Source organism: Gasterosteus aculeatus, chromosome 2 (assembly GCF_964276395.1).
Source record: "Gasterosteus aculeatus chromosome 2, fGasAcu3.hap1.1, whole genome shotgun sequence".
Taxonomy (NCBI): domain Eukaryota; kingdom Metazoa; phylum Chordata; class Actinopteri; order Perciformes; family Gasterosteidae; genus Gasterosteus; species Gasterosteus aculeatus.
Window position 1 is genome coordinate 11,526,308 of NC_135689.1, and position 27,318 is coordinate 11,553,625.

The 27,318-nt window shown below is 42.5% G+C and overlaps 4 protein-coding genes and 1 non-coding gene across 10 annotated transcripts; 3 read left to right on the plus strand and 2 right to left on the minus strand.

Annotated features, from left to right (window-relative positions):
- Positions 1–279: 279 nt before the first annotated feature.
- On the minus strand, positions 280–3,607 carry LOC120829903 (protein FAM107B). 3 transcript variants are annotated; one of them, XM_078092649.1, is made up of 6 exons: positions 3,387–3,549; positions 2,472–2,510; positions 1,963–1,990; positions 1,538–1,688; positions 1,275–1,419; positions 280–943 (listed from the first exon to the last, which is right to left on the minus strand). In XM_078092649.1, the coding sequence occupies exons 1-6, from the start codon at positions 3,411–3,413 to the stop codon at positions 842–844; spliced, it is 492 nt and encodes a 163-aa protein (XP_077948775.1). In that variant the 5' UTR covers positions 3,414–3,549; the 3' UTR covers positions 280–841. The 3 variants fall into 3 exon arrangements, with proteins under 3 accessions (XP_077948775.1, XP_040050431.1, XP_040050428.1); XM_040194497.2 differs by lacking the exon at positions 2,472–2,510 and having other exon boundaries at positions 3,390–3,607; XM_040194494.2 differs by lacking the exon at positions 3,387–3,549 and having other exon boundaries at positions 2,472–2,745.
- A 1,047-nt stretch (positions 3,608–4,654) lies between these two features.
- Positions 4,655–4,948, plus strand: LOC120830022 (small Cajal body-specific RNA 2). The gene has a single exon (XR_005713794.1).
- Positions 4,949–5,596: 648 nt separating this feature from the next.
- smc5 (structural maintenance of chromosomes 5) lies at positions 5,597–16,403 on the plus strand. The gene is made up of 24 exons (XM_040193607.2): positions 5,597–7,415; positions 7,531–7,672; positions 7,972–8,024; positions 8,121–8,283; positions 8,426–8,560; positions 8,753–8,893; positions 8,989–9,150; positions 10,156–10,227; positions 10,704–10,959; positions 11,099–11,253; positions 11,656–11,769; positions 11,923–12,017; positions 12,141–12,273; positions 12,702–12,875; positions 13,029–13,198; positions 13,319–13,442; positions 13,789–13,911; positions 13,995–14,120; positions 14,286–14,381; positions 14,503–14,607; positions 14,718–14,837; positions 14,946–15,125; positions 15,363–15,458; positions 16,040–16,403. The coding sequence occupies exons 1-24, from the start codon at positions 7,255–7,257 to the stop codon at positions 16,172–16,174; spliced, it is 3,231 nt and encodes a 1,076-aa protein (XP_040049541.2). The 5' UTR covers positions 5,597–7,254; the 3' UTR covers positions 16,175–16,403.
- On the minus strand, positions 15,958–18,213 carry cfap276 (cilia and flagella associated protein 276). Of its 4 annotated transcripts, none has more exons than XM_078092670.1 (5): positions 18,085–18,213; positions 17,231–17,338; positions 17,039–17,182; positions 16,825–16,931; positions 15,958–16,193 (listed from the first exon to the last, which is right to left on the minus strand). In XM_078092670.1, the coding sequence occupies exons 1-4, from the start codon at positions 18,165–18,167 to the stop codon at positions 16,832–16,834; spliced, it is 435 nt and encodes a 144-aa protein (XP_077948796.1). In that variant the 5' UTR covers positions 18,168–18,213; the 3' UTR covers positions 15,958–16,193; positions 16,825–16,831. The 4 variants fall into 4 exon arrangements, with proteins under 4 accessions (XP_077948796.1, XP_040049543.1, XP_077948799.1 ...); XM_040193609.2 differs by lacking the exon at positions 18,085–18,213 and adding an exon at positions 17,512–17,653 and having other exon boundaries at positions 17,039–17,154; XM_078092673.1 differs by lacking the exon at positions 15,958–16,193 and adding an exon at positions 16,554–16,628.
- Positions 18,159–27,097, plus strand: elapor1 (endosome-lysosome associated apoptosis and autophagy regulator 1). Its single transcript, XM_040193608.2, has 22 exons — positions 18,159–18,280; positions 19,767–19,887; positions 20,054–20,234; positions 20,320–20,467; positions 20,564–20,644; positions 20,759–20,864; positions 20,962–21,111; positions 21,310–21,398; positions 21,598–21,775; positions 22,010–22,138; positions 22,548–22,638; positions 22,724–22,829; positions 22,922–23,059; positions 23,386–23,649; positions 23,896–24,072; positions 24,162–24,312; positions 24,822–24,915; positions 25,141–25,242; positions 25,384–25,510; positions 25,692–25,870; positions 26,042–26,207; positions 26,282–27,097. Exons 1-22 carry the CDS (start codon positions 18,194–18,196, stop codon positions 26,378–26,380), a joined length of 2,964 nt encoding a protein of 987 aa, XP_040049542.2. The 5' UTR covers positions 18,159–18,193; the 3' UTR covers positions 26,381–27,097.
- Positions 27,098–27,318: the final 221 nt, after the last annotated feature.

Consider the following 27,318-nt stretch of genomic DNA (forward strand, 5'->3'; position numbering starts at 1 on the left):
GTTTAATAGCAAACAGGCTGGTTTTATTTGTCTTCCCTGGCCATCCCAAATGTCTCCATTGCTTTAACAGGCCCTTGGGTATTCCCAGCCTATATATCCTAAAATATACCCTCCAGATGGCCTGTGCTTTCTCCCCTCGTCCCGTGATGGAATGAAAAGATCAGCTAATTAAACAAAGTCCCATATCCATGTGAAAGAAGGGTTAGAGTCCTCAGGGAGGAGAGCTACATGCAAATCAATTCCCAGTGCTTTGAATTGTCCGAAAAAACAATGCATCTCTGCAAACCATAGAGCCTTTATTTTCACAACACATGGACACACTAAAAATCTAAAGTCACGATAGAAACAGATTTGAGATTTGAGAAGATTTGTGGTGTATTTCTATTAATGCAAAATAGTTCTGTTTAGAAATGTTTTTAATTGCATAGAGGTCTCATACAGTGAATAATTGTGTGGCCCTTACAGTAAACAAACAACAAAATATTTCCACAGTCGTGTAATCCAGGAGAAAGCATGATAAGTTGAAAAATAATATAATGACCATAAAAAAATTTAAAATCTCAATTCTTTACCACAACAAATTCTGATCCACATAGTTATGAATAAAAAACAAGAGCTTCTTTCCTTCATCAGAGCTTAAGAAGACGTTTCTAAACATGTCTTTCTTGCCATGCATGATCGTCAACAAATTCTGATATTTCAAAATATAATGGTAAATTCACTATGTGCAGTTAACTGGTGCCTCTGTAATATTTTTTGTCGCCACATTCAGCAGACAGTTGACATGAAGACAGGGCCTCAGCGGTGAGATGCAGCAGGGGCCGATGGGCTCCGCGGGGCCTCACTGCTCAGACGTTTGTGTCCGCCTCAGGTTGTCCTTCACACGCACAAACTCTGGGATCTTCTGCTGGTTCTCCCGCTGTCTGATCTCCTCCTGCTCATACTGATCAAACACAAGACAAGCTGTGTGTCATTCATCCACCATCCTGTTTGTCCAGATCAACAGCTTCAAATACAAAGTATTTGGGGCCTAATCACAGTCAGATTTGTGGATGTTTATGTTTACTCTTTTAGGGGTCACAAGAAACACATTGGGTTGTCATTCTTCTTTAATCTTGGAATAAAAATTCACCTCTTTGGGTGAAAAACTTTTACTCAAAACGGTTTAGTGGGGAAAGTCTCGTTGGTTCAGAGGGCGACAGAGGGCAAGCCACACTTTTAATTAGAAAACCAACCAGCGTCAATGTATCTCAGCTGTCTGTGCCCCCTCTGACCTCTTGCATCTTCTGTTGCCTCTTGCGCAGCTCCGTCTCCAGATCTGAGGGCCTCCGCTGAGCCATCTCCTCCTCCTTGTGCAGCTCCAGCCTCCGCTGCTCCAACACTCGTGTCAGCTCTGGTTTCTCCTCCAGCACCAGACCCCTGCACGGCCGGTCAGAGTCAGACTCACACAAACACTCCGCCCGGCTTTGTCTCAAATGTGCACCGCATTGAGGTCAGCGAGGTGGAGGTGATTTCGCTGTTGGCTTTGTTCCTCTACCGTTTGTGGCTGAGCAGCAGCTCCCGCTGCAGGTTCTGGTAGCTCGGCGTCTCCACCGAGGAGCCGTTCAGTTTGCTGGGCGTGACGCCCTCGTCGCCGTCGCGGTCCGCCGTGGACTGACGGGTAATCCGGTGGCGGCCAACAGAGGTCTCTGAGGAACCCAAACTTTGAGTTTTTACCCAACAAATGTGTACTTCTGATAAAAAGTCCCAAAGTAACAAAGGGAATTGATGAAAGAGGGGAACAACACCTGAATAAAAATTTTGATAAATTGTCAAGTAAAAAATATTCTATCAAACAGATTTGTCCATTGATGGAAAATCTAAATCATCAAATTGATAAGGCAATTAAATATTTGATGGATTGGGAAAACAATCTTTGACAATCATCAGTCTCATCAACTGTTTCAAATATGTAAAATATACCTTTTTTATGATGTCCGTATCCTGGTGTCTATTGGTTAAAAGATGTGACGGAATAAAGAAGAAGAAACACACTGTTAAAAATGTTTCAAGTAAATTGTGTGTGTTGCTAGCTGAGACGGACAGGTTAGCATTAATGAACCAAAACATCTCCTTCAGAGTGATCCCAACCCTTACTGGGCCGTGTGTATAATTAGATAAGGTAAGTGCAGGAAAGGGACGGAGCCCGCTGCGCTGCTTAAGCAGGTGAGCTGTGTTTGGCTCCTGAACGGTGGAATGAGCTCCCCTATGACATCACAACAGCCCCCGACTACACCATGCATAGAAAACCCTCTAGCAGCGCTGAAAATGGCACTTGTAGTACTTTGTATTTGGGATTTCTCAAAGAAATTGTACTTCCTTGATTCTTGTTGTTCTGAGTCACGGTTAAAGGCACTTATTGTAAATTGCTTTGGATTAAAGTGTCAGCTAAATGAAATATAATGTTCACTTGTAGCAAAAAGGTGACGTACCCGCTGTGATGAAGGTTTGGCCAAACATGACCGAAATTCCACCGGTAATTCAAAAAGGAAAATTGTGTAAATATCTGCATTTATTACACACAAGATGTAGCAACAGGATGTAAAAGCTAAACATGACATTGCGTTGTAATCAGACAGAGGCCTCTGCCACACCCACTGACACCGGATAATCAGGAGTGAAGGATCCTATTGACCGAGTAACAGATGGTCGATGCTGTGTGTTGTCACTGATGAAACTCTGCCTTCATATTCTTTGCGCCCAGGACTGAATTTGAGTTTGTGTCTTTTATTCTTTCCGTCACAGAAATAAGCCTCCTCGTCCTCTTTTGGCGATTGCAGAGAGTTTGAGCTGGTGAATCTCTGACCCGATTGAAGTCATTGTTCCAGTCAGAGCCTGCAGGATTCCAGCAAAATCAATAACCTCACCACTCCTCTTTCCCTAAATTGTAGTATCACCAGCTGACTCCTTGAAATTATTTTACATTCAGAAACATCAGCATGGTTTGTTCTATGGTTTTTATGTGAGAATAGTGGCATGCCTCGTGTCTACATGCAAAACGAGGCTCAGTTTTCTGAAGTACTACAAATGTGATAGTTTGATATTCAATGAAGCATTTAAGTAAGTATAAAAATCAATAAAACACTTGATATATTGTATATGTCTTGTGTTTGATAGATGAAAACGCCGATGACAGCACTTCTCACCTCAACTAGAGCAGGTTTATGAATGAATTAACTCGTCGAGCATTTAGTCCACAGGACATAAAGAATTCAAAAATCAACCACAGCTGTAATCCCACTGAGAACACACAAACACCCTGACTGCATTCAACAACACCTCTGATGGATGATCACCAGACGTAGACTCACTCACGGCGCCACGAGTAAAGGTAAAAGAAAACAACGCACTTTCCTGGCAGTTGACCCCTCCATGGCCGAATGGTGGAATTCCGCTCTGTCTGTCCGGTAACAGTATTTCTGTTTTAGTTCATTGTTATAAGAATCAAACCTCCTGACATGGTCTGTCTGTTGTCTGTATCTTTGCCGTATCAAATTCTAACATGTTGTTGTTGATGAGGGATCCTCAGACTCAATGTGCCAGCAAGCAGAATAGTGGTCGTAGACACTGAAATCTTATTAAGGTATTCAAGATTACCTCACAACCCCCACAGGGAACAGGATGCTAGATTAAGTAATTGCTGCAGACACAAATGCAGCTTAAAACCAACCTAACACAACGCTGTTACAAGTCGACTCCAAAAACAAAGGCTTTCAGACAAACCAACACACAGAGTGAGACAGTCAGATGTTTTACTTTGTTCTCATTGCTTGAGAGATGCCGTACAAGTATAACAGATGGTTGAAGCTTATGGTGTTACATAACCCAGTATTATTTAAATATATAACAATAGATTTTAGTAATACTTTACAGTGATATATAAGTAAGTATATATATATATATATATATATATATATATATATATATATATATATATATATATATATATATATATAGAGAGAGAGAGAGAGAGAGAGAGAGAGAGATATCACTGATTAGATTTTGATTAGATTTTTTTAATAGATTCAGGACAAACACAACAGAACAGACTTATCAGACTGAACTGACATCAACAGCTAGTAGTATGTCTATGTTATAATGGAATAACTCCCTTCAGTTTGTACAAAAACCTAACCTTTTGTTTCTCTTTTTTGTATTACCTAATGTAATTGAGCTAAAAGCCTCTTCTCTCATTTTTAGTATAAATGTAAACCATGAAAGCAACAGAAAAGTGTGCAATACAAATTTAACTGAAACTGCTTTTGTGTTTTTTATTACTACATTACTCACCGATCATTTATATTATGTTTATATAGTCCTACTTACATTTCTACACAAATCAATATTTTTGTTTCATTTGACTATTTTTTATTATTTCCTGATTGCGAAATAACGTATTAATTCCTTGTTCACATACTGTAAAACTGGGATTTATTTTTATTTTACAACAAGAAATATCGAGTTGAGACTGCCGATGATCGCCACACGAGGTCAGTATACCGTAAAGTGACGCTTCTTTCCATTACCCATGATTCCAAGCGGCTCTCTGCTTTAAAAGCGACCCGGATGTGCTCCGTTCTTCACAGTGTGAATGCGTTGTTGTGTGAGCCGTGTTGTTGTTGTGTGAGCGGATGGCGTTGTCTGATTGTGGTGTGATGTGAGTTTATTTATGTTAAAAATCTACACAGTGATCTTATTTGATCTGGTCGGAGTACGGCTCCGCTTCGATCAGAGATGATAGGAAACAGCGCCCTCGAGCCTCCGAGGCGGTGAGCGGTGGCGAGAGTTTCTGGGCCTCCACGCTGTGGTCGGAGATGATGAGTTGGATCAGATATACTAGTTCTGGGTGCGTTTGGGTTCGTCTCAAGCCTCTCGATGGACGATGAGTAAATCAGCGATTCTGATCCGATCACGGCCGAGAAGCCGCGAGAACCACGTTTTAAAGCCAACAGTCGCTGTTTGTTTGCTTGTTACAAAGTCTGGGCGCGTTAGCGTGATGTTTTTTTTACATTTAAGGCCGAGTAAGTACAGTAGAGACTGGTTTGTTAGTCACCGGCCCCTGCAGGGCCGTGTTCACGTTTTAAAGGATCACGTGGCGTGACGCATGTTCCGGTCTTTTTGAGTTCACGTTAATTCTCTTGCGATGAGTTTCACTGAAACTGAAGTAATATTAATTCATACATTTTAACGTATCTACAAGTCACAAGTCTTTTCATGATTGTATATGAACGTGTACTTGTGTAATTGCCGTAGTAAGAACCCTCGCGCCACGGTCGCATTATGATGATGCGTTGCGAATATCACAAACCGTGTTTACAGCGACGGAGACTCGAGTTAAGACCGAAACACGAATGATTCACCGGCGTTCGTTTCCGCTTTAGCGTAACTTATAATTAAAACAGTAATTTGCTCTTAACCGTCGAGTTCTACTGGGACGTTGAGACCAGCAACTAGGCCGCGTCTTTTTGTTAGAGCAAGCTGTTCTCTCGCTCCCCCCCCCCAAAAAAAAGGTGTATATGTATGGGAACACTCTTTTTCCAATTCACTCTTAATGCACTTTAAACACTACAATACATTGATTCGAGTACCCTGCTCTATTGATAAAAGTGAAGGAATACAATAAGTGCATCACTCAATTCTACAACACAATGAACTGTATTTGCTAGTGGCAATGCCCCTTTTTATGTAAAATATACAACTTGTCTACACACAAGGTCACGTATCACATTGTGCCTTGTCAGCTATTGAGTAGAATAAAACAACAATTTCTGCTTTGTTTTCTACACCAGATGTTTGTGTCTTCATTCAAGTTGGAGTTTTTTTTCTTTGCATTTATTATTCTTGTCTGGAGAAATAAACATGCACATCCTCGCCAGTGGTAACAAACTGTCCAGTGGAGTATTACAACAAATTCCTAAAAGAAAATGCAATAATTGTCATTATACTGTGGCTGTTTTATTCTTTCCCTTTTGTTTCCTAAAATTCACAACGTCCATCCAAAATAGTGATTCTTATTGAAAGAAGGAACTGATGACAAATTTTATTTTCCCTCCAAAGAACAAACATGTTTGATTTTGTTCAAGCTTGTGAAAACCTCCCAAACCTGCGTTTTACAGGTTGTGTTGTTGCAATCCAAAGCAAAGCGTTCATATTCTAATACCAACACAATATGTATCTCTTCCAGACAACCAACAATGTGATCTTTAGTATAGCATAGTTTTGATAAGATCAAAATAGTTGTTTTAGACAAGCCTATCATACATTCTTTGATAATATTGTATAATCAATTAATACAAATTGCCACGTGCCAATAGAAAACAAATATACTAGTTGATAAATGTTAAGGACCACATGAAATCAGATTATACTTATTTTTTCATAAAATCTTAAATGTTTTATGCAATTGACAAAAAACATTAAAACATGATTCACAATGATCTCATTTTATGAGTAAAGACCCTGGAAGACGTTCAAAAAGGGGGAAGTATGAAATAAACCCCGACGTGTTCATATTCATATTTACACCATTTCCACACTATCACAATCATTTACCAGGTGACGTCAGTTAAGTCCCCGAGGGCACAGGGTTTAAGGGGGCATCGGAATAGGGCCCTACAGCTGGATTGGAACTGTTCTTTTGCTTAGGAAGGTTCCTAACCTTCCTAACTTCCTAACTAAGTGAAATGACGCAGAAGTAGTGTAAGTAGCCGCTTTGATGAAAGCCGTTCGAATTCTCTCAGTCTAAATGCTAAGAAAATGAGCTTCAGTGCTTCCTTATGCATCTCCTTTAGCATAGGAACCACTGGACCTTCCTTTACGAAAGGAAAGGAAATCAGTCCGTCCCACAATCCTTTGCGGTGGCAATATTTAAATAGTGGCGTATTATTTTACAGAGAAACGCAGGTTATGTAAGTAACCATTTAATTTTCAACCTTGTTAATAAAGTCGTACGTCAGGGTACGGTGGTTAGGAAAAGACGTTAGTCAGGCAATAATGAATTCGGTAGTGTTTTCGACTATTCGATACGGCCCCAGTTTCACTTTATGAGTCCGTGACTCTCGCGATAACGGCAGTTCCGACGATGACGCCGGTCCTTGTGATTACACGTGACCCGATTCGTCCAACCATCTCTCGGCGAACACCAGTTGAGGCGCGCCAGGCCGAACGGATGCTGGTGCCTCTCCTCGGACAGCTAACGCTCGTCTTTTGGTCACTATGGCTACGTTCAGCAAAAAACGGCGACAAAGTCAGGTGAAAAGTGGCTCACAGAGTACCAAGAGCTTAGCGGACATGTTCCTACGCGGTCCGACGGGCGTTGGAGAAGAGGGGCGTTTTGTGGAGGGCTCCATACTTCGCCTCACCATGAAAAACTTCCTGTAAGTCGCCGCTCTTCAGCTGTCAATTAACAACGCAGGCCGGCGGCTCGCTGCCGCCAGCCAGCCACTATTTCCCCGATTAAAACGATAACACCTCCCCCTGTACTCCCAACAGCACTTACGACTACTCCGTGTTGTTTCCCGGACCAAATCTGAACATGATCGTTGGAGCCAATGGAACCGGCAAGTCCAGCATCGTGTGCGCCATCTGTTTGGGTCTGGCTGGAAAGACCGCTATCCTGGGCAGAGGCGACAAGGTGACCCGCAGCACCACGACCCGCTGGTAGATGGCTGTCCACGCCAGGGCTTGATTTCACCATTCAGTGGAGAAACGACACGATTAAAGTTGATTTCAGTTCTACGTCTTTAGCTGATAGCAACAGCGTCGCGTTGTTTGCATCTGTGTCGTAATGCTTTGACTCTGCATGTGATTGTTTGTCTCACCTCCCGGAAGTCAATCGGTCCCATGTGCAGGTCCTATTAAATAGTTATTTTAGCTCACAATCATTACAATCCTGGTGATGAAAATGAAATGTTTTTATTTTTTCCTCTGCAGGTCGGGCTCTATGTCAAGCGAGGGTGCAACAAAGGATTCATTGAAATTGTGCTGTAAGTTTTGTGAAAGTTTGCGCACATTGTTCCTTTTTTTTTCTCCATTAGATGTATCTGATTGTAGAACCAAATGCTTTTTTTTTGTTATTCCAGATACAAGACTGGTGGTAATGTAGTGATCAACAGAGAGATCCATGTGGAGAACAATCAGTCTCTGTGGATGCTGAATGATAGACACTGCAACCAGAAGTCCGTGGAAGAAGAAGTCAAGGCTCTGCGTATCCAAGTCGGCAACCTCTGCCAGTTTCTGCCTCAGGTATGTTTGTGTCCTGCTGATGCGTGATTGCTTTATTGCACACCTGGTTTGTAAAATGTCAAAGTGGTGGGTGACCACTCTTCGCATTTCATTCGACTTTCTTTGATGTTTTCTTGTTATTGTGGTTGGTTTGACCTGACAGGAAAAAGTGGGAGAGTTTGCCAAGATGTCCAAAATTGAGTTGCTGGAGGCAACTGAGAAGTCAGTAGGACCACCAGAAATGTACGAGTACCATTGTGAGCTCAAAAACTTTCGCAACAGAGAACGAGAACTGGAGGTAAACATAATTGTCAAATAATTAATTCCAAAGGCTTGTGGAAAAATTTGTTTCGATTGTGTCTTTAAAAAGGTGCAGTTCTCATTTCTTCTGTTTGGCTGGCACCACACAGACAAAAAAAAAAATCTATCTTCTGATGTCAAGGCATTGCATTGCTTCTCTGAGGTCGGTGATCTTCTTTCCCCCTTTTAGAACGTTGTGAAGGAGAAGGCCAGTTTCCTCGAAAAGGCCAAGCAGAGGAACGACAGGAACAAACATGACGTGAACCGCTATTACGAAAAGAAGAGGCACCTGGACGTGATTGAGTTGCTTGATAAGAAGAAACCGTGGGTGGTGAGTGGTGCAAATAGAACACTATGTAGCAGAGCGAGGGGCAAATAAACAGTGCAATCAGAGTAAAACTGAATGTTCTTTTATTTTCCTCTTAGGAGTACGAGACCACCCGAAAGGAGTGTGAGGCAGCAAAGAAGGAGCGAGATGAGGCCAAAAAGCAGCTTTCTGCCCTGAAGCAGGCCCAGGCGCCCATGCTGAGGAAGATCCAGCTGATTGATAACCAGCTGAAGCCCACTGAGGCACAGATAAAGGCTAAGGTGACTTTATTATGCATATGATTCTCTGACCGGTGTAGGGAAATAACGTGCCATTTTCTAATTTCCTTGTTAATCACTGGGTATTATTAACATTGAGGTAAACATTAAGGTTATTTATGGCTCCACATCATTTTCTCTTTAAAAAAAAAAAAAACTTCTTACTGCAAGTTTGCCATTGGTTAGATTGCTGCGAGTCAATTGTGCGCCTGAGGTGGCATCTAAAGTGTGACCGCTATGGCCAAAAGAAGGAATGGGGTTAATGATTTGAGTAATGATTGGTGTGTGTCTACGCCGCTCAGAGGTCCAGCCATTAGCTCCCACTGACTCATCTAGTGCACTTCAATGGTTTGATGTGGAGCCTCTTTGGGCATTCATGAGGATTTTACATGAATTGAAAGCACATTATAAATAAATCCCAGCAATATGCCGCTCACAAGATGCTTAATAAAGACATTTTTGAGCAGCACACATGAGAATCCTGTTAGCTATTTACATTAGTCTTGGTTTATTTCTTAATTATATTTCTGCTGAATGTGAGGCAGGATTCATTAAGATTCATTAAAAACCTTTTGAAAGCAGGCTTAATGACGTCATTAAAACAAGAGGCGAGAATTTAATGTTTAATGTTTGTGATATTGTGATGATGATAACTTCCATTGTTCAAGGATAGTTTTCTGTCATTATGTGAGACGTAGATAAACAAGCTGCATTTACACGTCCCTGTAGTGCATTTTTTACATTTGCATCACAATGTCAACTGACGCAGCAAAGCAATTTACTGAGCAGATTATGTGTGAGGCCACAATGGAGCTTATGTAAGGGTGTGTAAATAGCGCAGAACACGAAAAACAACAACACATTAACAGAATTGTGTAGAACTATGTAAGGGCCTTCATCATTTCAACTGTTAGTTGTAAAATGTCATATTTGTGTGAAGTTGACTCCCTCAAGGGTTTGAAAGCTAAAGTAGCTTTAACTCTTTCTTTTTTCTTTTCTTTTTTTAAGACACTCGCCATCAAAGAAGCCTCTCTGAAGTGCAAACAGAAACAAGAGCAGTTGGATCGAAAACACAAAGAGGTGAGATTTTGAGGCAGGAGGAAAACCTGCGTCCCTCAGAGCCGAATGAGAATCTATGTTGAACCCTCTGATGGACTTTACAACGTATGGAAACCTGTGCTTATCCGAGAAATCCCACATTTTTCATATGTGGCATAGTTTTTTATTCCAGTCTTAATATTTGAGAGTAAACAGAACATTAAATCTAATCCATTATGAAATAATCTGGAGGATACACTAAACATGCCGCGATACATTAAATTGACTTTTATCTGGGATCTTGGCCCCCAGAATCACCTCCATTGTCTTTAATGGTTTATGTAAGATGGTTGTGCCTAAATCAGTCCCAGTAAAATATTCCCAGTATAAACACATTATACAATCCTTGTTTTGCATCGAAAAAGTAGCGATCAAATTGCCATTTTCATATTATGAGTATTGTTCATATTTGTGTGCTCTTCAAAATGACCAATAACGCCCCCTGTTCCTTTCTACAGATAGAAGATATTAAGCAGACTCAAAAGCTGAAGCAGATGGAAGAGGAAGACCACCAGAAGCGAATCAGCAACACCAGACGGACCATCGAGGACTTGAAGGCGGAGCTCGCCAAAGTTGCCGACCAACCCGACGTGACTCCGCGGATCAACGCCGTCAACCTCGAGCTGAGAAACATCCGGGAGGAGAGGGCGAAGATCGAGGGAGAGAAGGGCGACCTGCGCAGGGAGAAAGAGAACATGCACGCTGAGACCAGAAGTGAGCGTTTACCTCAAACTGTGCCGCATCCTCTGAACCAACCTGCGAAAACATAAGGAAACTGTTTAACATGTGCTGCTGTCGTAGTGGCCACACAACAGACCACTCAAAGTAGATGTTTATTTATTCTAATTTCCAGTGTTGCTGAGAAAGCTCAGTAACATGAACAACATGATGAATGCCAAAGAGGAGAAGCTGCGAGGACGCCACCGGGACACGCACGCCGCCCTCCAGTGGCTCCGACAGAACAGACAGCTCTTTGTTGGAAATGTCTATGAGCCCATGATGCTGGTGGTGAGTCCTAGTGAACCATTTGTTTATAACACATATAAATAATATAAGATGACTTGAGTGTTTATTAATTCATTTTTCACCAACTAATACGGCTGTATAAAACAGTTTTTATTATTAATTATGTAATAGTTCACCCTGTACATCACAGCACAGGAAGAAATGTTTTGCGTAGAACAACATTACAATGTGTTATAAACCATGTATTAAATGTTTGTAATGGGGGGGGGGAATTACAATCAAGTATTTGCACAACCGGTACATGTCTGATGCTAACGATTGGGAAGTACGTTCTTTATTCTTTTAAGTTGATTTGGAATCCTTCTCCTAGCAGTAATTCATCATTGATTTCAGTAGTTGAAAGGTGCTTTTTAAATCCGTGGTAATCTTTTCCTCATTCCTCAGATCAACGTGAGAGATCATCGCTTTGCTAAATTCGTGGAGAACCACATCTCATTCCACGATCTGCGGGCGTTTGTCTTCCAGAAAAAAGACGACATGGAGAGGTTCATGACCGAGGTCAGTGCAGATGAGGATTGTCTTTTAGATTCTGGCTGAATGGAGGATGAAAAATCCCTCTGAGGGCAAAGTGGCAGAAAAATCTTCTCTTTGAGTGTGGAATCAAGTTATTCCCAAATAAAAAAAATAGATTTGATCCGTCCCAAACGTCAGGTTCGTGACAAGTTGAACCTGAAAGTCAACTCCATATCTGCTCCGGAGGATTCGTGCTCCAGGCGGCCGCCATCCCGAAATATTGAGTCCCTGAGGTGAACTAAAACCAATTGCACTTGCTGTTTAATGACTTAACTTAAATTCACATCAACACGTGTAATTTTGTCTTACTTTTCAATTTTGTGTATGTCCATTGTTGTATTGTTGGTTATTTATAGGCGTTTCGGGTTCTTCACCTACCTACGCGAGATGTTTGACGCCCCCGATGAGGTGATGAGTTACCTCTGTCACCAGTACAAAGTGCACGACGTCCCTGTGGGCAACGAGCAGACTAAAGCCATGATTAAAACGGTACGTTTTTCTCCCCACATTATTCACGTGGTCACAGGACAACAGCACCGTGTGTGACGCGAATGTCATTCAGAATTCAACCTCTTTGAACTAAAAGGTCGGATTTCAAGATAAATGGTGATGGTTGAGCCTTGATATTTCAGTAAGGTCCGTAAAATGCCACTTTCCATTGAAATCATCAATCATTATACCCACACTAAATCATTTATTTTGAACTGGTGCCTTTCAGAGCTGTCAGAACGTGGCATTTTTTTCAATCTCATGATTAATTTATTATAGATCAATTTTCATTTGCAAACTTAAATCTGACATTTTTTCTTGTTGATTCTGAGGTGCACCACTGAGGTTAAGAGAACCTGCTTGAAGTTTATAGTGTTTTATCTTTTTTTAAGTATCTCAAACTTGGTATTGTCATTTTCTATCTCCAGGTGATTGAGGAGCCCTACCTCAGGGTGTTATACACAACAGATGAGAGGTACACTTTGAAGAGGTCCTATTACTCCAACAAGATCAGCACCAGTAACTCTGCAGTTCACGCTTCCCAGTACCTCATCATCACGGTGGATGCTGAAGAGAAACGGCTGCTTGAGCAGCAGATGAAGGTAAGGGAGAGACTTTTTTTATTTGGAAGCCCAGCCTTGAACCGTTCAGAACGGAAATCTCGCGTCTGAGGAAAAATACCCCAAGACACATCAAAGTGCCAGAGTTTCACTGAGTCACGAGTTAAACTGTTAAACCTCCCCTCCTGCGAGTAGGGCTGCGAGTCGAAGCTACGAGACATCGATGAGCGGATAAAAGCCCTGCAGGCAGAAGCCGCCACACTTGATCGCCGTGACAACGGGTTGTTGGCGGAGAAGAAGCACCTTTGTGAGGTGAAGGGCAAAAAGAGGCAACTGGAGCAGAAGATCAGTACTAAGCAAGACAGGCAAGTGTGTCCTGAACAGGCACCAGACGCTCCGTCTGTAACATGTATATGTTGTCATGTAGGACTTGATTCATACAAAATGTTCACATTAGTCTGAACTGGATCTTTTCCTGTGTTTAGTCTGAGACAAATGGAGCAGAGCGTTATTAACCTGCAGACGATTGAAGAGGAAACTAAAGCGAAAATTGCAGTTGTCAACGCAGAGAAAGTGTCCATAATCACAGTGTTCCTGGCCCAAATTAAGGTATGGATCAATGAGCTGTAAATGACCTATGAGATTCTTTTGACACAGTGTCAGTTACTGTACATTAACAATGATACTTTTCTCTGTCCCTGCATTTACTTCCACTCTGCATGTCCATGCTTCTGTCTTGTTCTATCTCCCTGCAGACATTATCTCAAACCTTTTTAATGTTTACTTAACTCAAAAGTGAGAGACCATTTCTACTATTGTCATAGATTTTTTGTTTCAACTTTTTTTGTAGTAGTTTTTTCATTTTTCCTAAAATCCTTCTGTTCCCATCTTGTGTCTTCCAATGTCTGACTCCGCTGGTGCCTTCCTTTCAACTTTCTCTCCCCATGGTCTGCAGCTGAGATCCAAGCTGACCATGGAGAAGGTGTACCTGGCTTTGGACTCCGTGGGTCTGATGGGTGAGAAAAACAAGCTGGAGAATGATTGTAGACACGGCGCCTCTGAACTCAAGATAACTGAGGTTAGTATTTCACTCCCACTTTTCTACACATCTGCCCTGCTGTGTGCGTGATAGTGACTCCTGTATCTTATGGCTTGTTGCAGCAAAAATGCAGCCGTCTGGAGCAGAGGAAAGTGCAACTGACGGAGCAATGCAAAGGCCTGTTGAAGAGAGCGATGTCAATTTGTAAGATGCGACCCGATGAGTCATTACCCGAAGACCTTCGTAACGTAAGCGTTTATCCCGGTGTTATGTTCTACTTTAAGTATAATATCACTGAATAAAACAAGTCTCATCACTTTCTGTTGAATATCATCGTCCTCTTTCAATTTAAACGCAAAGTATGATTAATACAACTACCTAAAATATCAAAGCTTCTTCTTTTTGTGATGCAGGCTTTCAGCAAGCTGCCTGACACGCTGGACGAGATCGATGCCATGCTGAATGAGGAGCGGTCCAGAGCGGAGTGCTTCACTGGCCTCAACGAAAATGTGAGCTGAAGCTAAAGTCTCTGCAGGAGGCTAATTGGGCCATTTGATGCCGTTTAGTCCAGCTACATGGTGCCATGTACCCTGAGAGTGTAAATGTGCTTCATGATGATTTTCTCGGAAGGTTGTTGACGAGTACAACAAGAGAGAGCAGGAGATCAAACATCTGGAGAAAGAGCTGGAAGACGAGAGCAGCGCTCTAAACACCTACCGACAAAACATATCCGAGGTACAGTGCATGATGCGTCACGGCAGGGATTCTTCTGGGGGTTTCATCTATATCTATATCTATATATAGGCTTTGTTTAAATGTGTGTGTGTGTGTCTTGGTCTGCGTAGGCTAAGGAGCGCTGGCTAAACCCGCTGAAGCAGCTGGTGGAACAGATAAATGACAAGTTCAGTGATTTCTTCCGCTCCATGCAGTGCGCAGGAGAGGTTGACCTGCACTCAGAGAACGAGGTAGATGCTGACAACTAAAACAGTTAACCTGGGTCAAACTCAAATATATAAATCTTACACTCTTTAAAAGAAAAAGGTTTTCCTGCTAAATGCTGTCTTTCGTTGCAGGAGGAGTATGACAAGTATGGGATCCGAATTCGGGTGAAGTTCCACAGCAGCACTCAGCTCCACGAGCTCACGGCGTACCACCAGAGCGGAGGAGAGCGCAGCGTCTCCACGATGCTCTACCTCATGGCCCTGCAGGAGCTCAATCGCTGCCCCTTCAGAGTTGTGGACGAGATCAATCAGGTAGTTCTCACTCACAAACGCAGTTGCAGCCGCTTTCCTTCTGTGACAACATGGACATACGAGCAGAACTGCAAAAGAAGAGCCCAGAAAAAGAGAGGATTTTTGCGTTTTGTCCCACATTTTGGGATTTGAAGGCCACAATGCGGTGTTCTAGGGTCCAAACTGCCACACAAATGAATCGCTGGTTCCTCAGCCTTATGCTGGGAAGTGACTGATACGATTTCTCTTTTTTTGCAGGGAATGGATCCTGTAAATGAGAGAAGAGTGTTTGACATTGTGGTCCGCACAGCCTGCAAAGAGACCACATCCCAGTACTTCTTCATAACACCCAAAGTGAGTGTTTGTACCTTCTAATTAGGTTGTTCAGGCTCTTACCAGGATGTGTGTGTAAGTATATACACTGTGTATTCTGCGTACGGGTTTAATCAATATTTTGATGTTAACAAGGGATCACATGCCTACTTGTATATGAACGATTTTGCTTATTTTGATGAGAAATACACAGAGTAATAATCCAACTCTACAATTCACTTTACCTCTACAGAACATTTTTCCAAATTTACTCGTTTCACTCTCATTGTCATTGTAAAAATGTCTCAAGTCCACTGATTACCACCTACTCAAGAGTCGGCACCAAACTTCTGACCGACAGTTAGCAACTAGCTGGTAAACCTAGCAAATAATTTAGTTATACAGCCAGATGTTTCCCTGAAGACTTAAATTAATTCATTAAGTGGCCAGATAATGACTCATCGGTTTGTTGCTGTATATATGAAACATATTATAGATTTTTTTTGTTGGTGATGGGGGAAAAAAACAAGCACTGCAACGGTTGTGTGTGAATCTGTACATCTACTTTATTATACGACCCATGCGTTTTCCTGAACTTTTGCTCCTGCGGTGTTTGTCTTCAGCTGCTGCAGAATCTTCAGTACGCTGATGAGATGACTGTCCTCTGCGTCCATAACGGCAGCCAAATGCTTCCCCCCAACCAATGGGACGAGAGGGAATTCATCAAACGATGTCGCCAAAGAAAAGCCGTGGCATGAGCCTACAGTTTTACCTCCACTGCAAGAATTAAATTCATTAGAATTATTGAAATGAAACTGATGTTCATCATTCTCCATCCATGTCTGTTAAGCCCTTTTATTTTTGATCAAATGGATTACGTGAACCTTGGAAAGTGAAGGTTTGAGTTGTTATTCTGAAGGCTTTTTCAAAACCTCAACATTGGGTACATATAAGATGAATGTTTATAAAACAGACTTAAAACTTAAATGCATTGAGCATATTTGTTGTTTTGTCATTTATACAGCAACATACTTTATTGATTATACAAAAGATTCATATTTTGCTGTTTGCAAATGTGGAATATTCATTTCTATATGTATATATGAAACGTGGATGAATGCAGACATGACGTGTATATTCACTGAAGCAACTGCTTTATTTCACAGAGATGGTAATTGAAACTTTAAGGTGAATATAAGCCATCCTCTCTGCCTGTGAATGAGAAAGGGGTATTATTGTATTTGTATTTTGGATACACAGAGTCTAATTCTCCCTGGTCACTGGGTCCATTTGGACTGATTCTATCAGTACGGGGATTCAATCAAAACACTTTTGGCTTCTTTGCTTTAATTCATCCACCCAGACGCCGCCTGCAATAACTGGGGATCATAATATGACTAAACTTCACCTGAGCTTCACTTAATGCTGTGAATCGAGCGCCTCTGTGGATCCACCCACACTCGGATGTCGTTCACGGTTTCCTTTTCCAGCATGTCCTGCTTTGAGGTTTCCTTCCTGTAAATTTATATTTAAAATGATAAATGAACACAACTGAATTCGCCACTGCCAACATAACAAAGGTGCGCTGCCAGGACACAACCACAACAGACCCAAACACCCACCTCAGGTCTGCAGAGAAGGTCTCCTTCTGGTATGAAACCTGGTCCTTTAACCAGAAGACGTCCTTGTGGTGATCATAGACGGACTCTAGCTGGAAGTCGAGGCTGTCCTTGGGATCCTGTGAGGTTGAGATAAAGAGAGCAATACTTTTCTCACAAGTTAAAAGGTCAAAGGTTCATCCTCCTGGAGGTTACCTGGTGCTTGTCACTCCGTCGCGAGCTGGCCACGGTGGCCGCGTCACTGAGGCGGCTCCACGGCTCCTCTGCCTGGGCGATGTGCGTGGGCTTATTAAACGCCGTTCTCTGTGAAACGGGAGACGAAAATACTAATATTGCAAAGCCATTTTAGGATGGGCCTGAAACGGCTTTTTATTTATCAGGGTGAAATGTTGTTTTTTGTTGTTTTTTTTAAACTCATCGCTGCAAGTTAGCTAACGTGAATTAACGTTATCGGATTTTCCTGGAGGGGAACCTACCTGCTTCGGCCTGAAGCCGCTGAGGGTGAAGCCGTTTTCAAGCTTTGGGGAGGGATAAGGATCCCGGCCGGACATATTTAGTGATTACAAAAAGAACAGAGGACGAAAAACATGTGCGCGCGGTGTCTTTTACCTGTAGTCTAGTTCACGAGTAGCGGAATGTTTACAAAGTGGTCTCTAAGCAACCGCCAACTTCCGGTTAAACGTGTCTCGAGAAAACAGTTGTTAAGAGAACGTTTGACACGATGTTTTTAACCAGAACCTTAACCACATAATTGCCAGTTCTTTTTTATAAAAAAAAGTTTAAAAAAAATGGCCACTTGCTTGACCTACGTTAAAATAACTGCATACTTTTATTTGAAACGCACCCCTTTAACACCAGCCGAAGAAGTTAAATAATTAGTTTTATGAAGATTAACTGTAGGTATAACCGATAACGACAAGCTGTCCAAATAAGCAGACAATAAGCTGGTAACCTACGAATCAGCCTATCGCGTTTGAACAGCTCCCATTAAAAGAGGCGTGAGAGTCACAACGGCCACCGGAGCCAATCGCCTAACAGTATTGGTTCACCTTTCAGCGTGAAGCCACGCCTCCAACCGCCGGGCGGGTGCTACCTGAGGGCTCAGGTCAACCGCCGGCTCCACCGTCTCCATCACTTGATCACCGACAAGAGGCGACGATGCTGCGAGGCCCGATGCACCTGCGCCACCTCTTACTGTGGTTGCTTTTTGCACAAACCCACGCAGATTTGCCCATGTGCAAGGAGGTGAGGAGATTCATATTATTATTTATATACGTGCCAATTGTTCCCATTGAGGCAATTTAATGTTTTTAGTAGGGTTGGTTTAGACAAATTACTTATGGATGAGCAGCTGTTAGAAACCTAATTTAAATTCAGCAAAACCTGCATCAATGCTGAAAACGTTAAAAGATGGATGACCTTTAGCCTCTCAAACTGCGTCAGAGTTTCAGTCAGTATCGGCCAGTTTGAAAGCTATGTTCGCCGTTGGGTTTAAAAAAAAAAAAACGGAAAACGGATGACATTTAAATGGTACTATCCTACATTGTTGATTTTAGCAGCACAGGTAAAATCCTCCTACACGTGTTGTTGACTTGAAAATAAACACATGTTGTGTTAAGTGTTGAATGGCATTACATTGCCTTCTGGTTTCACTAGAGCTTCCATATGTCTCATCCTCTGCCTTGCTATCATTGCCCCTCTGTATCTGTTTTCAATTTCCATGAATTTGATATTATTCAAAGCATTCATTTTTATCAGCACACTGTCAACGGCGTGTGTGGGACTAGGATATGCAAGTTGTAATTGAAAAGTTAGCTCAACAGATGTGTTGCCTTGAAATTTCAGTCCATCCGGCTTACAGGTGATGAGGATTAGCACTGTGAGTTTGTTTCCATGCCAGTCCATTGACCATGAGGCACAGCGGTCATTATGTCCCGTTGCCTTGGTTTCCTCATGTTTGTTTAAAGGATCCGATTAGGCTGTAGCACATCCCCAGTTCAATGCGTTTTTACATCAGATCCTCCCACCCGAACACACACTCATCCGATACGCCAACCACAGCTAATGTAGCAGCTGTAATTGAAAACAAAGATCCAGAGGAGTGCTGCTGCTGCTGCTGTTCCCTCTCTGTTAACTATTAATCCCACTAGGCTGTGTGGCCTTGGATAAGCCTGACTGTTCTTGGAATACTAAATCCTACATTTAACAACACTGCCTGCTCGGTACTCACAGAGATTGACAAGATACCCCTAAATATTACGTGACATCCAAGTTTTTCCAGTGTCAGTTTCTCCCGACGGCGTCAGAGCATGACAGATGAACACAGTATAAGCTTTTCACCTGAGCTCCTGCTGTCTCTAAAGTCCTGTGGCAACACTGAATTACATGTTTACAAAAGGATTGGACTAATCAGCAATTCCACCCCTTTGGCTTAGTAAATAAACCCAGACGTTTTTTCTGGCACAGAATTGCCGCACATCCTTGAGGAGTGAGATTAAGACAACCGTTGGGACGGCCTCCTGTGCAAATATTAGTCGGGACTTTTATTTGGAAAGGAGGCTTGCCTGGATTTAGAAAGAAAATTCCTGAGCTGCAACACTCGGGTGACCTCTTTCCTTATTAGCCCTATTTTCTGTTCACATACATGCTGACTTTTATGTATCTTTTGAAGTTATTTGATTCCCCTTTTCCCCATCCGTGGGACGCTAACACCTGTGTTTTGTCCCTGCAGTCAGATTATCACTTTGAGTACACAGAGTGTGATGCACTCGGGTCACGATGGAGAGTGGCAGTCCCCAACAAAGCCGACATATGCACAGACCTCCCAGATCCAGTCAAAGGCACTCAGTGCTGTGGGTGTTACTCTCATCTCTATTTTACACACCATACGCACTCCTTTACTCTGTGTCACACCTTCAATTTATAAATATTACATTTCTACCACACTCATCACATTTTGCACGCATTTATGACCTTTTGTGACCTTTTCCAAGCTGTTGTTCTATTTCCCTCCTGCAGCCTTCTCTTGTAGTGAGGGAGAGTTCCTCAACATGCAGTTGCAGGAGTGCCAGAAGTGTGCTGTAGGTACCTACTCTCTGGGCACCGGCGTGGCCTTTGACGAGTGGGACACCCTCCCGCCCGGTTTTGTCAACCACGCAGTGACCACGAGCGCCGGCGACGCCCCCGCAGACTGCTCCAAGTCAGTCCATGCCTCACGTGCAGTGTTGCTTAAATGTTTTTCCCGTTGTCTTAGTTTAAAGAAGCTCATCAAACTGTTTCTTCAGCTCAACCTGGACACCGAAGGGTGATTATGTAACCTCAAACACGGACGAGTGCACTGCAACGCTGTCTTACGCTGTGAGCCTAAAGAAACCTGGCACTGTGTCCTTTGAATACTTCTACCCCGACGACAGCATTTACTTTGAGTTCTTTGTAAGTGTTTTTTAAAATGACTGTTGATGTTGACAAAGATGGACAATTTTCAGGGTAGAGTCGATCATCTCTGGCTTGTTTCTTGACCCGCCGTAGATCCAGAATGACCAGTGTCAGTCTACAGACTCAAAGAGCCGGTGGATGAAGACCTCTGAGAGCAACTTCAACAAATACATGGTTTGTCTGAGCTTAGCTGGCATCTTGTGCTCATTTGCTGTCGAATTCGAATTAAAACCGCCCCCATGTTTTCTTCTTTACCTCCTTTCTCATATTCACATTCACTCTGTGCAGGTCGAGCTTAGCAGCGGCAACAATGTGCTGTATTGGAGAACCACTGCGTACACTCTGGAGGGCAGTGCCGTCAAACCCGTGCTTATAAAAAACATTGCCATCTCAGGTAGATTATGACTACAGTGTGTCGTGTGCAGCAGTTCTCGGCTCCTTTTTCCTGGTCATGCGATTCATTGATTGATTGATGGACGCTTGTCTTTCAGGGGTGGCCTTCACATCAGAGTGTTTCCATTGTAAACCTGGCACCTACAGTGCAAAACAGGGATCGGCCCGCTGTGCTCCCTGCCCTGCGGAAACCTACTCCAACAAGGGCGCTTCCGTTTGCCGTCAGTGTGAGCAAGACACATATGCAGGTATGCAAGTCACATCGCCGAACAGCACGCTCACTAACTTACAATCATTCTGTATTTGCATCTCGCCACTCTGAATGCAAATACTGTATTTTCTGCTGAAGCGTGGGAGGTTCGCCTGATCCCTTATCTTAATGCGAGCTGCGTGTTTTACCTCGTAAAAACGCCTGTTTCCTTCTGGCTCGGTTCCTGTTTTTCCAGAGGCTGGTTCGGGGAGCTGCAAACCGAGACCTGCATGTACAAACAGGGACTACTTCTACACCCACACTCCCTGTGACTCCGAGGGAACGGTAATGTAGAAAGACGACCTGCAGTGTGGGGAGGTTCAGTACTGGTGAACACACACAGAGGGAGATTTTGACCTCGAAAATACCCAACAGCCATCTGGTGTAACTATTAGGTTTCTGTAAATATGCTGATTGTGTGCAGCCAACACAGCATCTGGTGGCTTCTTTCATATATTCATGTGTGGCCTGCTGTGTGTTTCAGACTCAGCTCATGTATAAGTGGATCGAGCCAAAGGTCTGCAGTGAGACGGTTGAAGAAGCCGTGAAGCTGCCCGCATCCGGGGAGAAGCAAACGTGTCCGCCGTGTAACCCGGGTTTCTTTGTCACCAACTCCTCTGCCTGTGAACCCTGCGACAAAGGTTTTTACTCAAATGGAAAAGGTAAAGCTAGAGTCCACTACATTATACGTGCATTTTACACTGAGGGGCTTATTTTGTTCGGACATACACATGTCCTTAGCAAAGATATTACGTTACAGATTATACAACATTGTACAAACCCCCACATTGATTAGGATTTCAACTGCAGAGTGATACGTGTAAAGTATAGAAAACTGTCAAAAGGTTTCTGGTTTTGTGTGTACTCTGATATAATGACACAGTATTTATTCACAGCATGTAGCAAGTGCCCAGTTGGCACCGAGCCAGTTGTGGGTTTTGAGTACAAATGGTGGAACACAATGCCGAGCAACATGAAGAGCGACATCTCACGTCGAGATTTCGGCAACTCTGGGCAAAGCACGGGTGAGAAACTCAATACGATGCAAACCCTGCAGATGGAGAGGACAATCTCCACGGCAGGAGAAAGATAATGATGAACCTTAGAGAAAAATACATTCAGGTATTATTGTAACAAATATTACTAAAAGAGCAAGCTAGCACGATTGAAAAGCAATTACCCCAAAACAGGATCTATAACATAAGGACAAAGACATACAGACAGTAAAATACACAATTTATGTCATAAAATCACTGACAAAACAGACCCATTGTTTGACAAAAAAATTGCAGAAGTGCAAAGCTGCGAGGTTATTTGGTAAAACTAGTATTCTGAGGTAAAATGATAAATAATTTAAATGTTAGAAGAGTCGTCTTAAAGAGGGGACATGTCAACCTGAATTACCTGTTTTTTAATATCCATCTGCACCGTCAGCATGGGAGGTGGCTGGAGAGTATGTTTACACCACCCCCGGGGATCAGGACACAGACTACCTGATGCTCACACTCGATGTCCCTGGATACAGGTGAAGTCAAATGTCTGTCTTGAAGGACATCTACATACAGATATCCCAGTTGTAAAAGTTGAAAGTATTCTTGTATTCCCCACAGGCTGCCTCAGTCTATGGTGAAAGACAGTGAAAGGAGTGAACTCTCTCGCATCACGTTTGTGTTTGAGACCACGTGTACGGCTGACTGCAAGTTTGCCTTCTTGGCGGTGAGGGGAAATGTTCCAACGCATATAAAGAGAGGTACAGCTAACCATCACAATGATGTATGTATATATGAGGTGGGTGTATTTCTTCGCAGGGTTTTAACCGGTGGAGTAATGATGAGGTGGAGCAGTGGAAAGGCAGCAACAGTAAACAGTCATACTCCTACCTCATCCAGAGCAACAGCACCATCAGCTTCACCTGGATCTTTCAACGAACGGAGGAACTTAACACGGTAAGACTCATCACACGTCCACGTTTCACTCGATGACCGACAACTTCAATCCCCATCAGCCTTTAAAAAATGAAGTTAGTAAAGCGCTATTTGATTTAGCCATCTTCCTCCTAAAGCTTTACATTTTCTCAGCAAGGGCACTTTGTGTTTGAGTTCAATTATATATATTATTGATTTCCCCTTGTTACCAGACTTTGTAATTCATGCTTTCAGAGTTTGTTCGGTGACAGTCCGACTTAAAGGATTAACGGATGAGATAAAGTCCGACACATCCGTTAGATTTGCAAGAGGTAAAGAAGATACTACTTGTGTCTCTCTTCCCTCAGGAGAGAAAATACAGCGCTGATGCTGCAAAGATCTTCTCCATCCACATCACCAATGTTATTGGAGGCGTGGCCTCTGAGTGTCGCCGCTGTGCCCTCAGCTCCGCTGAGGCCAGCTCCGCCTGCGTTCCCTGCCCACTGGGTCACTACATGGTCAATGGGACGGGAGTCTGTGAGAGCTGCCCGCTGAACACCTTCATCAGGGCCGACCAGCCTGTCGGAGAGGCCGCCTGTGTTAAGTGTGGACCCAACACGCAGAGGAACAAGGTAATGGGAACACATTCCGTCAAACGTCTAATTATGTTTCTCCCCAAATATACATCAACCCACCTCACGTCACATTACACTTCTAATCAACAACGCAATAAGGCGCCGTTGCTAACACGCTCAAACCAAATGAATACACGATTCATACTGTGACAGCAGGCAGCACACGGTGCTTTCATGCCTCCGCGTATCCACTTATATTTGCTTTTCCCAGTTGTCTTATTTGGGTTCCTCTCTGTCCTTCAGGCCCACACAGCTTGTCTCAGTGACTGTGCGTTAGACGTGCAGACAAGAGGAGGCGCGCTGCTGCACTATAACTTCTCTCCTCTGTCCAACGTCACCGGCTTCCACAGCAGCCCACGTTTCACCAGCAAAGGCCTGAGATATTTCCATCGCTTTAATTTGGGTCTGTGTGGAACAGAGGTAAGAAGCTGTGGTCCTGATGGCGTCTGTTTGTTTTTTTTTAAGTCGGGTTTAGTTTGACGTTAAAACCCGCTGTGTTTCACCTACAGGGCCGAGTACCGGCTACCTGTGTGGAAAATGTGACAGCGAGTGGGAGAGAGGTCAAAGGTTACGTCTGTCAGTCCACTGTGGTTCCCTCGGACATCAGGAGTCAGAGCACAGTGTCCACCCAGCCTTTCGTCATTGGTGACACAGTCATCGGTATGGGCTGAACGTGGCAGACGTCCACTGCTGTAAATCAGAGGAAATGTTTTAAATATGTTTTCGGCCAAATTGTGGATTAGTGTGTTCAAAATGTCCTGATATCAATCAGGTGCAAAATCGTAGCATTTGTATCATCTTTGTACGTCAGCCTCAGTGGAACTTTGTATTTAGTGCTAATAAGTAAATGTTAGCATGCAGACACAATGACTTGGTGAACATGTTAAACATTAGCGTGTAATCTATTGCACACTGGCGTTGACATTTAGTACAAAGCACTACTATACCTCAGTACAGCCTTGCTGAGTCATTATTGTGGTTGCAGACTCTTTACTTAGCAGTTTCATATCTTATAATGTGGTTTTGGAAGAAGTCTAAAGGGGGCGCCCTTGTAATTAACAAACACATCTCACAGAGATATACTGTACACTGCTTTGATGGGTTGCTTATATTTTCTTGCATTTCATATATCAGAAAAATATGCCAATATTTGTCCTCTTATTCTGAAGGTGTGACCACCGACACGCTCCTGAATAGCATCTCATCTCCAAACTGGCTGTTTCCCCCTGCGCCTGTCCTGCCAGATGTCATCTTCTATTACAAGTTACTAAGTTCCCAATTTATCTTTTATTAAGCTGCATTTATCCATTGTTGTAATATATATTTCTAAAGGTAATAATAAAGATGTAATCTATGTGACTTAGTCATATTTATATAAAAAGTTGAAGTTATACTTACCGGTAGTACTTTGTTGAAGTAGGAAATGTAATTGAGAATCAAAAACTGAAATATACCACATGGAAGCAATTATGAATTTTATGTTTCTAGGTCCAGTGAGACGACTCAGGCTTGTAAACAAGGCCGGTCGGGCGCCATCAGACTGAGATGTGACCCCTCGGGGACTGAGAAAGACCAAATCACGCTGCCAAGGTTTCTTTCAACTTTTCCCCTCCCAAAACGTATACTTATACGTATAATTTGACACATTCCAAGCTGTGACATTCTGAAATTGGAAATTATTTTCACCACCAAGATTTATATAATCTCCCATATCTGTGTTTTGCTCCACAGTAACTGTTCAGAGGGGACGTGTGACGGTTGTACGTTCCACTTCCTGTGGCGGAGCCAGCACGCGTGTCCCCTTTGCACCAAAAACAACTACAGAGAGATTGTCAGCGCATGCATCCAGGGAATACAGGTAGTGCTGCATTCAAAACCCTGTATGTAGCATAAATAATGGAACTAGGGGGAAACAGGTAGCATAGCTACGTGGAATGGTACAAAGAACCATACCAACACTTCTAAAGGTAATGTATTCCTGTGATGAAACATGTTGTGTGTGATATGTGTGTTGAACTGTGTGTGTGTGTTTGTTGCAGAAAACCACGTATGTTTGGCAGCAGCCTTTGCAGTGTTACGGCGGAGAGTCACTTCCAGCACAAACGGTCAGTGCTTGTGTGACTCTGGATTTCTGGCTCAAGTTTGGTGTTTCCACGGGAACGATCGCTGCTGTGCTGCTCATCTGTATCAGCTGCTATTTCTGGAAAAAGACACGCAAGTAAGATTGCTAAGCTTCACATTTCCTATGACGTTTGTTGACGAACGGATACGTCACATAGTAAAGAAAATCATAGCCATAGTTGTCAATAGTTAATAGATTGCATACTGCAAAGAATACCCTGTCATTTCTTTTAACAAGCAGTTATTTCCCTTTTTTTTCTATCTGCAGGTTGCAGTATAAGTATTCCAAGCTGATCATAAGCTCTGGGAATAACGAGTGTGAGCTGCCCACTGCAGACAGCTGTGCAATAATGGAGGGAGAGGATGCAGAGGACGACCTGTTGGACCTCACCAAGAAATCCTTCTTCACCAAAATGAGGTCCTTCTCACGGGAGGTCAGTAGCCCGTTCATTCACGCAGACCGAGTTATAAAGCAACTTCTCACGGTTTGTGTTCTTATCACTTTCAGAGGACGTCAGACGGATTTGACTCAGTTCCACTGAAGTCATCATCTTTACACCATCAAATAGAGGAGGAAGACTCTGATGATGCTTATTTCAAAGGATGAACAGATGCTTCTAACAGCGTGCAAAGAAAGTGTCAAACTTGGGATGAACAGCTCCAGCAGACAGAGTCACAGACAACGGCTATTGAATATATTTACTTACTGCGAGAGTTTTAAAATGATAGTGTTAAAAGCATGTCTTTTATTTAGTGTTATTTGAAATACGTAATATTGTAATGGAAAGTCTCCATATTGGGGATATTCTATATTTTCAAAGCCCAGTGGTTCTATGTGGACCAAACTGTGGATTAAGTTACATTTATTGTGTAATCCCCAAAAAGGTAAACATAAACTCACAGGAGTGGTTGTTTGAATGTTTTTATTTTCTTTCGTTATTTCTTATAGGTCATTCTATGTTTTTATCAGACTAGCCGTTTTTGGCGATATATGTATTATATTTGTTACCACTTTTGATAACTTTTTCTGCTGCACGTAAGCTTGTGAGAAAAATATTGCTTTATTGTGAGGTAAAGACACCACAAACATGGATTTCTAAAAAGTAAAAGTAACATCTAATGCTCCTTTTGAAGTGCTTTCCCGTAAAATCATAATATCACTTCTCATTGTGTGTATTATATAATACTTAAATGTTGATACTTTTGTATGTATGCGTTTTAATGTGCCTTGTAGAAAAGTGTTTTTGTGGATGTTTAAGTCAAGAAAAATACAAAGATTGAATTTTAATTGCATGCATATGTCATAAATCTCTTCAAAATGTAACTAAAGATTTTTTCATTCAAATGTCATGACATCCAAATGAAACAGGGAAAAAAGGACATATAATATTAATTAAAATCTTTCTTATTCTTCGGCAATTTGATATGGAAGAATTGAAAGTATTCTTTACCAAAGCATATCTTAAATAATACATAAATGTAAACAGTGATGAAATGTAGCTGAACAGCCTTTAAGTGCTTTCACTACTGGCTACTTTATACCTC

Coding starts and splice junctions, on each gene's coding strand:
- elapor1 (XM_040193608.2), top strand. CDS start 18,194: ATGCTGCGAGGCCCGATGCACCTGCGCCACCTCTTACTGTGGTTGCTT. Junction 19,888..20,053: donor AGTCAAAGGCACTCAGTGCT/GTGGGTGTTACT, acceptor TCCCTCCTGCAG/CCTTCTCTTGTAGTGAGGGA. Junction 20,235..20,319: donor GCCCCCGCAGACTGCTCCAA/GTCAGTCCATGC, acceptor CTGTTTCTTCAG/CTCAACCTGGACACCGAAGG.
- cfap276 (XM_078092670.1), bottom strand. CDS start 18,167: ATGGAGACGGTGGAGCCGGCGGTTGACCTGAGCCCTCAGGTAGCACCC. Junction 17,183..17,230: donor GACGGAGTGACAAGCACCAG/GTAACCTCCAGG, acceptor TTGTGAGAAAAG/TATTGCTCTCTTTATCTCAA. Junction 16,932..17,038: donor ACCTTCTCTGCAGACCTGAG/GTGGGTGTTTGG, acceptor ATAAATTTACAG/GAAGGAAACCTCAAAGCAGG.
- smc5 (XM_040193607.2), top strand. CDS start 7,255: ATGGCTACGTTCAGCAAAAAACGGCGACAAAGTCAGGTGAAAAGTGGC. Junction 9,151..10,155: donor AGGCACAGATAAAGGCTAAG/GTGACTTTATTA, acceptor TCTTTTTTTAAG/ACACTCGCCATCAAAGAAGC. Junction 14,838..14,945: donor ACCTGCACTCAGAGAACGAG/GTAGATGCTGAC, acceptor CTTTCGTTGCAG/GAGGAGTATGACAAGTATGG.
- LOC120829903 (XM_040194494.2), bottom strand. CDS start 2,600: ATGTCATGTTTAGCTTTTACATCCTGTTGCTACATCTTGTGTGTAATA. Junction 1,991..2,471: donor CCAAACCTTCATCACAGCGG/GTACGTCACCTT, acceptor TTTAACCAATAG/ACACCAGGATACGGACATCA. Junction 944..1,274: donor GGCAACAGAAGATGCAAGAG/GTCAGAGGGGGC, acceptor GTGTTTGATCAG/TATGAGCAGGAGGAGATCAG.